General features: G+C 39.6%; 1 protein-coding gene across 2 annotated transcripts in view; it reads left to right on the forward strand.

Moving 5' to 3' along the window:
- Nucleotides 1-1,214: 1,214 nt before the first annotated feature.
- gabbr1a (gamma-aminobutyric acid (GABA) B receptor, 1a) overlaps nucleotides 1,215-14,660 on the forward strand; it is a 95,135-nt gene continuing 81,689 nt past the window's right edge. Inside the window, exons 1-4 of one of the 2 annotated variants that reach the window (XM_042490951.1) lie at nucleotides 1,215-1,540; nucleotides 8,468-8,554; nucleotides 8,841-8,905; nucleotides 10,466-10,604. In XM_042490951.1, coding sequence (XP_042346885.1) covers nucleotides 8,470-8,554; nucleotides 8,841-8,905; nucleotides 10,466-10,604 — 289 coding nt within the window. In that variant the 5' untranslated portion in view covers nucleotides 1,215-1,540; nucleotides 8,468-8,469. Of the gene's footprint in view, nucleotides 1,541-4,819; nucleotides 4,845-8,467; nucleotides 8,555-8,840; nucleotides 8,906-10,465; nucleotides 10,605-14,660 lie in introns of those variants that run through there. The other variant, XM_042490952.1, reaches the window with a different exon arrangement.

Raw genomic sequence — 14,660 nt, forward strand, 5'->3', positions numbered from 1 at the left:
CATACATTAACAGTATACTGTTACATCTAGTACTCTACAGTAAAATGTGAGGTTTGCAGTAAACATAAAATTTACAGTGTTTTTCTGTAATTTGTAAAAACTGTAAAACCTGTTTGATTCTGGCTGTGTTTCACAGCTGTTTTCCCTGTAACAGAGTTGCTGTTGTCAGCATCCTACCATTATTTTAAAATGTCTCTAAAGTGCATTTCTTTAGCAGTATATTACTTTTACATTCATCACAGTATTCTACAGTAAAATTTGAGGTTTACTGTGTAATATCAGCTCAAAAAAAGCATCAAAATTGACTGTTTTTCTGGATTTTGGAAAAACTGTAAAATACTGTTTGAATTCAGCTGTATTTGTACAGCTGTTTTCACTGCAATACATTATCTGTAAAATTATGATTAACTTCTGGTAGTTGTAGTTGTCAGCTTTGTACTGTTATTTTTAAATGTCACTAAAGTAAATTACTTCAACATTATGTTATTATTACTCCATCGTAGAATGTGAGATTTAAAGTGGAATACTTGCTCCAAAAAACATCAACATTTACAGTGCTTTACTGCATTTCTCAAAAAAACTGCAAAATTGTAAGGATGTGACATATTGTATATGTCAGGAGGCAGGTTGGGATGTGAATCCCTGTTTTACAGAGGCAGGAAGAGGGCTGTTGAAAGACAGAAGGAGAGGTTATGTCTTCCCCAGCCTTTCTTCAATTATTCAGCAGATATATAAATATGAAGCAGGATGCGGATCTCAGAATAGCTGGAGGAGAGGATGGCGGAAAAGAAACAAAAAGGGAGAGATAAAGGAAGCGATGGGCTTTGATTTAACAGATGACCAGTGTTGTAGAAATGCCTGATTGTCGCTTCGTCGACTTAACTCCGAGGAGCTTTGGAAAAAGGGCTTAACAATGTGTTAATGCCACAGCGCCATATCTGCACCTCCATCCGTGTCTAGTCCTCCTGCCGTGATGTAATTATTAACGGTGGGATAAATCCACAAGCTTATCATAAACCCAAAGCTTTCTCGTGAGATTCATTGTGATATTTTACTTTTGTGGGCCCAGCGCGTTTCATCTTGGGAAGGAGGGAGAAAAAAAAACAGATACATGCGTGAGAGAGGGACTGTTACGCACGGTGCGTCTCCATCATGACGTCGTGAATTAGCTCAAGATTGTAAGAGGAGGGGGGGAGAGAGGAGAGGAGAGAGAAAAAAAGGAGGGGAGTGTGGTGAATCGGTGTTTCGTCGTTTATGGGGGGATGCGTTTGTATATAGTGGATGTATATTTTTTTGTATGGATTTCTTACCTTTGCCATGCGTAACTGCAATACATGGAAAAAAAAGCCCGAATAATTTTGTTTTTGTAACAGTCTGTTTACGAACGGAGCAGCTTGCACATTTATAGCCATATTAATATAGCCATAAAAATCGCTGTAAAGATGCATATTTTGACCAAATAACCCGACATTGGGCTTTCCCTGGCGGATCCACCCCGGAGGACGTACTGTTATCTTGACTGGGCGCATCGAAACTAATAGTAAGTACACATGCTACCGCTTTGCTTCAGGGGGGCTAGATGCTACTATTACTGTAAGTCGCGATATTACACTACATTTATCCAGAAAATGCTCCGTTTTCCATGCAGATAATCCAGACAGATGTCAAAATCTTTCTTCATTTTGTATGCAAAGGCCATTTTCTGTGGGCACAGGCCAGATTTGTTTTGAGTTCCTTCTTGCAAGAATCCTGTCTGCATTTATGCTTAAAAAAAAAAAAAAAAAAAGACACGACAGCAGGGTGATCTTGCACCTCTTCAAACAATATACAACCGCTTTAATGAGATGATATGTTATTTTAAACGCTGTACTTTTGAGATTCATTCATGTATCGGGCTTGTTAATATGGTCGGCCTTCCTCTACAGGCCATCACGGATTCCCTTGTCAACAGCCGACAAGTAACTACCGGCAGCATACGGTTGGTGGCACCCTTACTGTGACCCTCACGTCTCAATAGTTCATGCTCAGCCATGCACAAAACATCTGAGTCTGTGTGTGCGTGTGGACCAGCTCAGAGCTTGGAAAAAAGCAAATGCATGCTCTTAACATGGAGCTGAAATGGACTGGATCATCCCTTTCTCATTGCAGCTTCCGGCATTATAAAGACACAAGGAAGTAGGCAGTCTGTGTGTGTGTGTGTGTGTGTGTAATGTTAAAGGTGGAAGTGGAGGTGTTTTGTGACGAGGCTGCAGTGTGTTGGAGCAGAGGAGGCGCTGTCCGTGGTGCTGAGGCGCTGTCCGTGGTGCTGAAGCGTTTAGATGAGGCGCTGTCCGTGGTGCTGAAGCGTTAATTGCATTTAAAGCTCGAGGCCAGTCCCTTTTCCTCCTGTCTGCTCAGTGCCTCTGCAGCCACAGCTCCACTGATGGAGTTAGCGGGCTTTGCGCCGGATAGGCTGCTTCATCCGTGCTACACTCACTCGCATAGTTTGCTTTTATCCGGCTCAGTGTGTGTGATCGCTGATATTAATGACTCCTGCTGGGCTGTCCTTCTCCCCCCCACCTCTTCCTCTCCACCTCTTTATCTCTCTACTGCCTCCCCCTCCCCTCCATCATCCCTCCCAGGACAAAAGCACACACTGTACGCAATCAACACACGCACCCCCACACACAACATAACACACACTCTCTGGCGGTGTCTACCTCCTGCATGCTTCTTGTCAGTGAACTCTAAAAATACACTGGATAATGCTAATGAAGTATCCAGCAGAGTTTGTCTGTCTTCCACAAGCAAGCCTCGCTGCCATCTGTCTCCCTCACTGTGGTGCTTTTGCTTAGTTATGCCCCCAACCACCCGCCAACTCCAACACACACATACACACACTAAGCCTCCCTCCACCCTCATACTGCCTTGTTAACTGTACGTATGTGTTTATGTTTGTGCATGTGTGACAGCCCCATAAAGCAACATTTATTATTCAAAACTGCAAATGAGTAGCTATATATAGAGTGTTTATCGTTGATACAGTCGCTTGTGTTTGTGTGTTTCCCTGCCTGCCAGTACTCGAGGCGCTGAGGCTCACGGGACTCGAGGGTCTTTTGACTTTTTACTGGTTGGCATATCACACTCATTCTGTGCTCATGAAATCTGCATGTTATAGGCAGCAAGTGTGGCCTGTCGCTCCACCATCCTTGTAATGCAAAACATATTAATTAGGGTTAAAAATGTAATAGTTTGCCCATGCATTGGGACAGTGCTTTATTTATTTGTTTATATTTCAGATATTATAGTGTTGCTAAGTTGATACATGAAACTAGGATCCACATGTAGGAATATGATACACCTCTGATGCCTTCTGCACTTTGCAATTTCATGGACGTGTGTGTATTATGTAGGGTGAAGTCATCTAATTGGGAACACTTTTTGGTAACTTACCAAGAAAAGTGTCTAAAACTCTGCGGACTACCTGAAGTGTATAACTTTTTATGGTCGTCTGCGATATTTATGTAAACTATTTCAAAAACTTTGGACTTTCAAACATGTAGAGAGCACCTACTTCACTCCCATAACATGTTAAGGTAAAATGGAACAATCAGATTGTTTTTAAATTCTTTAATCCATTAATCAATTCAGTCATTTATTCATGAAATCATAATGTAACCAAATTGATTAGAAATGATTGTCCAACTTTTCTGCAATACTTTTGCCCTTTTTGTCTTGGTGTCAAACTGTCTACAATGGGCATGCGTGTGTGTAACAATTATGGCTGATTCTGGTGTTTATAGTGGCTGGCATGGACTAAGCAGTATAGTTTTTAAGTTACTAAGGTACTAAAAATGTCTGAAAAGTGTTAGGATGGCACACAATAATATAGCTCATAAATTTAAGACACCCGGTAGTCTAAAACATGTTGGTTTTATGTCAGAACAATGTTCCATTTCAGTTTAATTTTTTGTCCCATATTACCTAAATGTATGAGGTGCACACTTAAGGCCAGTTTCCATAAAAAAAACAAAGAGTGTTGTGACAATATTTTGATTATAAATCAACATTAATAAAATGCAACATCCTAAAACTATTTTTGCTTTTATGCCCTTATTATTTTAGCTACAGTTCTCCTATTTCCAGCATGAGAAAATCAACATACAACATGCTTTCTCTTGCAAGGTCTGGGTCATTTTTTGACTTGCTGTCCATCCATAACTAGTTATATCAAACCAATAAAAATGATTGTTTCAGGTAAAGCACATTCATAGCAACAACTCAAGAACATGTTCGGTGACTGGCTGCTTAAGAGCCCAGAGGAAAAACTTTATTTGTCCTATTTTACCTGATGTTTAAATTACATGACTTCAGACTATATTACTGACTTGTATGTTGTAAGTTGCTTTTTTTTTTTTTTTTTTAAAATGATGCATTATTATGCATTTTGTATCTCCACTTGTATGCAACCTATATGTTTTCATTTGTAGTTTCAATGGGATGTGCGATGGTGTATTTTGCACATTTTTATGTATGTCTTTAAAGCACATGTTATGGTGAAACCAAAGAAAAATGTCCACATTGTGGACAATAAAGTTTTTGCATATTATTTAATAATCTAAATAAGTATTTCGATGCTGGGAAGACTCATAAAACTAGGCTGTCTTTGCAGCAGAGAGATGGAAACAGTTTTGCAAACAGATGACGAATGAAGAGGCCTTTGCGTTTGCTTTAGAGGTGGAAAACCTACAACTACCAGAATGCTTTGCACCAGCTAGCAGCTGACGTAATGCGGAGCTTGTTTCGACGCGGGAATCAGTATGGCGGCGAGCTGTAAACAAACGGTCTCGAGGTACAGTCAAACGGTAAGCTAAAATATTGCACTGAAATCGTTTCAGGCGAAAACGGAGGGCAACGGATTAACACAGTTTTGGTTAATATTTGCTATTTTTTGCCGTATGAGCTCAGTGTGGTCAGCCTCCGTCGTTATAGTAACTGTGCAGTAAACACGGTGTCGCCCACTTCTTGGTCACAAATTCTCGGATTACAGCCAAAAACGGCACTAAGATGTGTTTCTACAACATCTTCAGCGAGAAATAGGCAAAGCGGTAACGCAATTTTAGTTCATATTTAACTAGCAGTGCTTACCTCGCTGAAAAAAACAGCTTAACTAGCTGGTTAACGAGCTCGAGGTGCTTGAGGTATGTTTTTGCGAGTTTCTGATGGTTTAGCTGCTCATACCAGCCCGGGCAGATACCTGTGAAATTTAAACCAAATCAATGTATTTGAGTGTGGAGAAATGACTGTCATGAGGGGGAGGTATGAAAAGCAAAGGGCATAAATTAATTCTGCTGTCATGGGATATGCATAAAGATAAATGTGTGCAGCTTGACAGGCTGGTCACACCAGCTTTTGTTGGTCCACCAGCGAGAACTGGGTCAGGACCATCTACAGAAAGCTAAAAGCAACTAAAATCAGCTACCAGCATAAGCTGTTTTAGTTTTTTTTTTTTTTTTTTTTTAGCAGGGTAGTTTCACTGTTTCAGCTCAGTAGGTTCAGCCTTTTTTTTTAATACAGTAAACAGTTGTGCCCAAGTCTTGGTCACAAATTCTCTTATTACAGCCAACAAAATGCACCAAAATATGTTTCTGAAGACATTTTAGGCAAGAAATGGACAATATATGAACAGAACCTTGGTTTGTATTTGATCAGCACAGCCTTGTTTTAGTTTGATCTGAGTTTAGTCCAAATTTGAGAGAGCTACAGAAAAGACTGCGTCTCTCTTGATTGCTGTTTTTTTGCTATGGTGACAGCTTTGGTCCCTGTTTACTTCCTGTCAGCTTTTGCGTTAACAAACATTCCCACAGGAAACACACTTGGACCCATTTAGAAAGTTTAAAACAGTCCACACTCTTTGTGTATTTGTACGGTTGGGGGCAAGGAAAAACAAGAAAACTGTAATTTTATTATTACAATATTTTATAGGTTCCCTGATGGAAATGCGTAAATACAATCTTTAGTTCAAGCAATGGAGCTGCTAGATGAGCGGGGAGATCTGGTGAGATGCAGGGAAGTTTACCACAGTTCATTTACACATACTACTCACACTGTTAGGATTTAAAGTTGGTTGATGATTGGTAAAGTATCCCTTTATTATTAATTCAGAGGAGCTGCGATGTGTGTAATGCTTCCATGTTTTGAAATGGAAGAAGAATGACTTTATTTTATGATACGACATCTCTGGTTCTCCTGCATTGATTTTGATCCATTTTTAGCTGTCCATTGGGAATCTGACAGTGTTAGCAAATGGGAGTACAATGCTATGCTAATGTTTCCTCACCAGTAAATAGAGAATCGAGTGCCCAAAGGTTGACATATTTCTGTAGGCCGACGCGGAAGTGAGCTTTGCACTGGTTTCCTCATCAAAAAGCCTTTGACATTTTGGATTTTGGATCATTGCAGAAAAAAAGCTCTGTGGTAAACAGTCCTTTATGATACTTACATGTTTTGTTCAGCAAGATAATCTTCAAAAATTATTTTTGAAGCCTAAATGCAGGAGTAAAATGCCATTGCTAGGCTATAAGAGAACTACACAGCTTCATGGCGTTCTGTAGTCTCATTTAGCCACTTGTTAGTAACTGCCTTTTTAAAGACATAAAAGCTTCAAAGTTCGCAAGTGGGGTATTTACTGATGTATTTTATGTTACAGAACAAAACCTGAAAGTCTCTTAAGCCTGTGTAAACCACAGACCTTATTTCAGGCATCTAACCAAAAACCCATTTAAAAAACCTACTGACTTTGAGACGAGGGAACTAGAGGACCTGAAATGCTAACTCATTTCCGGGTTAAAGGACTCATTACTCCATAGGATCAGGATGTGAGTGGAAGCAAGCAGTGCAATGCATGGTTGGATTTTGGGACACAGAAGCTATGGTAGAGATCGAGTAGTAGACGATACAGTTGAGTTTATAACTTATCCAGCCTGAAAACACGGTGGCATGATGAACGTTGGCTGCACTATCAACTAACTGTTCTCACGGCCGGCTTGGGAAAGTGATCACCAGTGGAGTGACATTTTTCAGCTTTTCAGCTTGCAGTGCACGCGTCACTTGACAACTGGAGTATAAAAGTATAAAATAAATAATGATAAAAAAAAAAGAAATCACTATACCTCCAAGTTTACAGCTAACATTTATCACTGTGATGGAAACTGGTCCAAAACAGTGCAGAAAGAACTACAGCAGCTGCAACAACAACTGCGGCTTTGGCTTGAAACTGCGTTAAGTAACAAACTTAACACTAACCAAAATGTGGCCTAAATTGAAGACAAACTGTAATGACTGATCATGTGGTGATGGCCTTGGAAAAAGATGTTGTTTCCTTGAGTTTAAAGTGGCGACACGGAGAGATGTGTGTGCGGTGAGTTGTGATTAGGTTACGTATTTTTGAGCATACAGCAATTTTTCTGGTCATGGACTTTAAAAATCTGCAGGTCATACACCCAGCCTTTTGTGAACTAAATGTGGGCCTCAAGAGATTAATAATTTTGGAACTGCTCAAATATGTAAGTGCTCACACTACAAACCAGATAGAAAAACATGCCTGTAAATGTTGCATTTGTTTATTCCTTTTTAATGTTTTAGCCCTCCTTTGCTTCCTTGTTCAGTTTGGTTTCCTTGGTTAGGAAATGTTGCAATTGTCACTAGTCTGTTCTTTCTTTCTTTCTGTATTTGTTTCTCTCTTTGTGTATGTATATATTTATTATCTCTTTTGAAGAAGCATGTCCTAAAGTATGACTGCTTTTCCCCAGAATGCAGTGCGCCATGACAGTGCTGCCTATTCTTTATAGGTGTGTTTAGCCATTGTGCCCATCACACATAAATGCACCCTCCTGCCTTACAATGGAGAGCTTTTGTGTTCTGCAAGCTGTTCCAGATACTCTTCTACCCTGACATGAAGAAAACGTTGAAAACTTTGAAATCTGTTGAGTCTGCCTTGGCATGAAATGTTTCTATGTGCAGCCTTTTTTAAAAAAAAATAAAATAAAAAATAAATAAAAAATCAGTACCAACCATCAAAACTGAAGATAAAACTTTGTATACAGGGCTTTTGAAAGGAAGCCAAGCTGGCTATCAACTGAGCCTGGCCTGTCTGCACTGTAAATACAAATAGAAGCAGGGATAGAAAAGTGGACTCATCGTGCAACGCGTTCTCTCTGTGCACAGTCAGGCAGGTTGAAAAGGGAGTGTTTTTTTCTTTTTTTTTGCCAAAAAGTTGATGCATCCCTTTTTAGAAGGACAGACAGCAATGGAGCGAAAATGACTGTAACTTAGTGGAGTGTAGAAATAATACTGTGAGAATATTTTCTCAGTAACCCGTTTCCTTTTGTCTCTCGTTTCTTGCTCTGTCTTTCTCCAAAACCCCAAATTTCCCCGTCACACTTCCTTACTTCTAAAAACCTCTCTTCCTCTCTCTTCTCTTTTTCAGATATGGAGATGGCACGACTATTGTTTCTGATTGTTCTCTATGCTCTTCCATCTCTCGTTGTGCCCATACATAATTCATCAACTGGAGGTAATTTGTGTGTGTTTGTGACTGAATATGTACGTGAATCTGTGTGTGTGTGTGTGTGTGTGTGTGTGTGTGTGTGTGTGTTTATAATATGCCTTAATGGACGGTAGTAACTGCAGAGATTGCTAAGTGACCTGAATGAAGCGCTGTAATTTGTGCAGTGAGGAAGGCATCAGTTAAATTGACAATATGTCATGTTGCTGTAATATATCTACATTATCCGGAGACAGAGCTTCTCTCTCTCTCTATTCTGGTCATCCTTCATTTCTCCCTCTCTTTTTTTATTCAGGCTGCGCGATCATCCGGCCTCCCAGGGATGGAGGGATCCGTTACAGAGGCCTGACACAAGAACAGGTACGGAGAACACTGTTAGTGCTCTGGATCTAAGTTACACAAGCTCATCCGTTAAATTGAGAGCATTATAGGAATAATTTACTACCATATTTGAATTTCAGTTAGTCTTGCAGTGTTACCTTAAATTTGTGAAGAAAGCTGTTTGCGTGCCTCCACAGAATACTGTCAACATATTGACATATTGATTGATCTGGGGCTAGGGATGTCAGCGGTTTACTATTAATTGGATAACCACTGAGAATATTTATTTATAACTGGTTACATGTCACTCTATAAGGCTAATTTTGCTACTCTTAATTTACTGTAAGTTACTGCATATCACTCAGGTCTGCTGAGAGCAAGGCAGTGGAGCGGCTTATTCTGCAATTACCGCAAATAACGCTGCTCAGACCTAACAGCACTCCTGTGGAAACATTATGCCCACCTTCCAGTCTCCCCCAGTTTGCCCCATGAGTAAACAGCGTAATTCTGAGCTTTAAATCCCCCTTTAGCATTGTTAACTACGTCATCACTGTTAGTTCTGTTACCACCATTACTGTGTGAGCACGAGCGCTGTGAACATAGTTACATCAGGGCCCCTCTGCTTGGGAACGACCTGCCTGAGGAGAAAAGGCTGGCAAAATCAGTGACTTCTTTCAAATCACTTCTTCTTAAAACCCATTTTATAGACTGGCTTTTATGTGATGTCTATATTGATTAATCTATTTTAATTTGTCTTTTAATTTATCTTAATTAATTCTTTTGTTCTGTCGAGATCGTGCTCGATTCTATTAGTGGTACTATTATTTCTGTGTTTACTGCTGATAGTTTTTGAATTGTATTTATTCTTTGTTGTTAACAACATTGATTCTCCTTTGTTTAATTCTACTTTAAAGTTTTAACTGGCCTTTGTTCGGCATTATTGTTTGGCTTTAATAGTTATCCTGGTCCTTTAAACTCCAATGCCAAGGTCTTTTAGAGAAAATGCATGTCAATCAGATAAATCAGCATCAACATGTTGGCCGTTTTGGGTGGCTGTGAAGCACCAGTAAGCAAAATACATTTTTGAGTGGAAGTGGGCTTTAAAGCTCACAAGATTGTCGTTAAATCTCAAATTAAAATAGAGGCTTATGCAGTTTCAAAATGTAAGAAAGACCAACATCTCTGAGCCATTCAGATGTTGGAAATATGATTGCATCACTCTGGATTTAGGCACACACGTCATACACACACACACACACACACACACACACACACACACACACACACACACACACACACACACACACCTCAACATGAAACTAAAACATCAGGCCTCGGCCCTCCCACAGATTTCTCTCTTCTCCCAGCTAGAGTGAAGGTGTTATTCAGTGTGACAGACCATCAATTCAGACAATTTCGTCATAAAATGTTCTCCCTGGTAGAACTTTATTGTCACAGCCATATGGCACATGAGTCTACCGCGCCGAGGCACACAAGACGGTCCCTGACTGAGTGAGGAGAACCTGGTGTGAGAGAGCATCCATCATAATTACTGTCTCTCCTTCTCCATATCTCTCTCCGTCCGTGTTTCTCCTACAGATCCGCAGTGTGCAGATCCTCCCTGTGGATTATGAGATAGAGTACATCTGCAGAGGAAACCGGGTGATCGTAGGACCCAAGGTCAGGAAGTGCTTACCCAACGGCACATGGACGGACATGACGCTGCACAGCAGATGTTGTAAGTCCCTTTTGGCATAATTTTCATCCCCTTTGGATCCTTTACCCTTGTCTTATAAAATCATAAATTGTCCTTTTCAGAACATTGATTGTGTGTAATAATCAGTACTTACGTTACTTACGTTCATCAACATCAAATTAAAGCCATAGTGACAGAGAGAAGTGTGAAATACTGCGCAGCCTTCACTCTCACTTTTTTAAGATCTGGGATTGAAGTCATTTTTATGTCTATCTTAGATGAAGCTTAAATGAAATCAAACTAAAACCTTTTGTCGTGGTGGTTTCCTTGATCACCTTCTGTCATTTTTAAATTACACTTGTGAAGTTGTGAACACAACACCACTCTTTAAACAAGTATTTCACTGCTAGGAAGATGTTTTTTTCTCAAACTTAGCATGTCTGTACAGTAGAAAGACCCAAATACTTTTTGAACTGATGCTACATGGCCAGAGAAAACAGAAGAAAACAAATGGGGCATTTGCTTTTGCTCAAAAGGTAGAAAACCTACAACTACCATAATGCACAGCACCAAACTAATTATAGCTCCTGCTGCTGGGAGACATAATGTGCGTTCCAATACCCGAACTACCATACTCTATAGTATGCCAAAAAAAAGATTTATTAAGTCCCAAGATATAGTATGTCAGATGCAGTATGCCAAAAATACCAGGATGTTCTACTACTTCTGGTTGGATTTTGCAGTATGCAAGCCAGCATGCTTTTCTGGCTATTCTTACCCACAATCCTCTGCCACATTGACTGAGCTACAAACAAACGACAACTGACTGACAGCTGACCGAAGCCGCAGTCATGGATGACAGTTAAAAAAGCAATATAATTGTATTATGTATTAATTGTTTAAATGAGCAAAATAATCACAGCGATTAATGTAAAATATTTGTATCCACAATGTATAGAGTTATAACTTAAGGGTTAACCTACATACATTGCGAAACAACAACAGCAGAGCTCTCCTGGTTGATCTCCGTCAACGACAAGCTCTGTGAATTTTCTTTGGTCTCCATGGGAACGGACATATGAGCAAGGGTCAAAGTTGAGGGCACAATGTTATGAAGTAGTACATCCGAACGTGTGCATACTGCATGCAACTGTTCATACTATGTAACGGCAGTGAGGTAAAAAGTAAAAACAATTAGTATGTGATTAGGAACGCACCCATAATGCAAGCCTCTGTTGTACTGGAATTATAGCTCCAGGGTTTAGGATTTAGTGGCATCTAGTGGCAAGGTTTCAGATTGCAAACAAATAAAACTTCTCTCGTGTGCTGGGAGCGGAGGTGAACTATGATGGCCGATAATGGAATTACCACTTAAAGTAGGACTTCCCAGTTACAACATCGACTGGGAACGTGCCAGAGTCATCAAACAAGTGTTAGTGGACGACTAGAGAAAGCTAAAGAAGGTTGTTCACATGAGGCCTCAAAGACCATGTTTGAACAGTGACCAGGGTTACGATCTCCCTCCCATATGACTTGTTGCCACGTGGTGACACCTGTATGCTGGCCAAAGGGGCAAATGCATTACAGCTTAAGAAAACACATGCAAATAGACAAAAGCAAATTAATAAAACATCATCAATTTGAAGACACATGCACAGCATTTGGAGAACACACGGCATATGCCACAACACATTTATAAAATGCGCTACAATACATCACAACACAACGTTTTCCAGAGCACACGTTACAGTGATGCACACACATCCAGATGCTGTTGTTTTGGCCGCAGTTTGTGACTTACAGGAGCCAGCTATCTGTCAGTGGTGTTGGATAATGAGCTAAAATATAAGTGTTTTATACTACAGTCAAGCCAGCCTTCACTCTGAAAAATGCTGCCAAAAGCTCCGTTATGTTGAATCACATTTATTCGACAAGTCAGACAGTTAGCCAGTCATACATAAATGATAAATGAATACATAAATAAATAAATGTATCATCGAATATATAGATAAATAAATACACAAGTATAAATTAATACACAAATAAATAGAAAAGATAAATGAATAAATATAACAAAAGTAGTAATATTAGATGATACATTAAAATGATTATGTACGTGTTGTGGCATTTGCAGCGTTATCTTAATTTGTTGTGATGCATTGTTGCACATTTTCTTAATGTGTTGTGGTATTTGAAGTATTTTCTTAATGTGTTGTGGTATTTGCAGTGCATTCTCCAAATGCTTGGCATATTTCTTCAAAATGATGAAGGTGTTTTCGTAGTTTGCTTGTGATTTGTTTATTTGCATGTGTGTTCTTAAGCTGCAGCGTGTTTGCCAGTCTACCTGAGCTGTTTCAGATGTGGTTTAAAGCTTCAATTTTGTCACGTATTTTGCTTGAATGGACACAAATGTTGTGCTGTTCTTGTGACAGGCTTATAGAGTTATTCTCTGATCGAAAAACAGGTTTGTTGTTTTGCTGTGTCCTGTCGCTGGTCAGCTTTTTTGTCTGTATGTGTGCCTAATGAAGGGCTTTATAAATAAACACATGCAAATGTGAACTCATCTGATACCCCCAAAGAGAATAGTTTGGGCTGATGCTTGCTGGGTGTTGCGTTGGAGGGCTTACATTTAAATTTGGTGGAAGAATAAAGAAGCTAGCTTGCTTAGTTTCCGCGTGTATTAATCTCGTATGTCTGCATATGATATGCAAGTTTATTTGTTGCGGTTTTTGGTAGTATTAAAGCTGTTTTACGGCTTCTACATAGTTTAACGGTGTGCTTTTGCTGCAGAATGCCTGCAAATCAAAATGATGTCATTGCACAGGGAAGCCGGAGTTTAATTTCTACTCGGATCACATCTCCAGTGCCTCTGCAAATACAGAGAATACGGCCAGAGATCCAATCAAATCCCTGCTATATCTCCTGTTTTTGTTCTTTCGGTTCACATTTAACATCAGTAGAATTTATTTCTCCCAAGAGTACATTCTCAAGCAGGATTTTTGTTTTCTCTGGCTTATGTAAGAGCACAAGCTGCAATGTGCAGATTGGAGTTTCATTATGTGCTCACATGCTGGAAGGAAGATTCAACAAACTAGGCAGCTAAACAAATTATATCCAAGAGCTTTTGTCAAAAAAAAAAAAACAAAACCAGGAGAAATGGAGGCTGTAGTGTCGCAAGCTCACATCAAAAATGTGGGCTGAGATGCAGCCTCATATATTAAATTTTATTAACTTAAATAATATTTATATGGCTGAAAATGGCAATTAAGACTATTATGTGTAAGTTAAATATAGTATATGTGTAGGAAAATTTCAAGATGCATTCATGAGTCTAAAACTGATCAAGAGGCAGAAGTTATCTTCTCAGCCTCAGACGTTGGCAAAACATTTTCATTTTGTCGTTCATTTGTATTCTGTATTTTTTTTACCTGCTGTGTGGAGAAACATGTTATGTTATGTATCATTCATTAATTTGTACTCTCTAGAAAAGCTCAGTGTTTTCTGTGCAATCAATGCCAGCAGCAGCAATAATCAGAAGAGATGAAAAACCTTTTTAATCTGGTGTTTTCATCTCTGAGGCTGAAATTTTTAAATGCATTGCTAACAGCTAACTGCCAAACTTGTGAAGTACAGATTCTTTTTATTTTTTATCCCTCAGTAAAGCTTGTGACTTATCCTTAGTCCAGCCCACCTTAGTTACTGTTTCTTGGTTGGACAAGTTTAACAAAGAGAAACATGGTGATGGTTGTGCTAGCCGGGTGCCGCAGTGTTTATTAGTTTCTGGAAATCAGGCAGTATAGCTCCAAGACGTCCAAGTATGTGATGGAAGGATATATTGGCAATGATTCAGGCTTCTCGTCTCAGCAAAAACTGAAAAAATACAGACAGGATGACAAAACTATTGGTCAACATTGCTTCTGCACTGCCGGGTATGTGTCCCTTTTTTCCCCTCTGGGGATCTGTGAGGTACTCCGTGTGGTTATTACTGAACACAGTCCACGGTGCTGACCTAACGGTGTCTTTCTTTATTGTAGAAAGTTATGGTACCTCAGGGCGGCATTAAGGCCATAACACACCAAGCAACAACTTTTGGGCCGA

This window comes from Plectropomus leopardus, chromosome 7, assembly GCF_008729295.1.
Source record: "Plectropomus leopardus isolate mb chromosome 7, YSFRI_Pleo_2.0, whole genome shotgun sequence".
Classification (NCBI taxonomy): Eukaryota; Metazoa; Chordata; class Actinopteri; order Perciformes; family Serranidae; genus Plectropomus; species Plectropomus leopardus.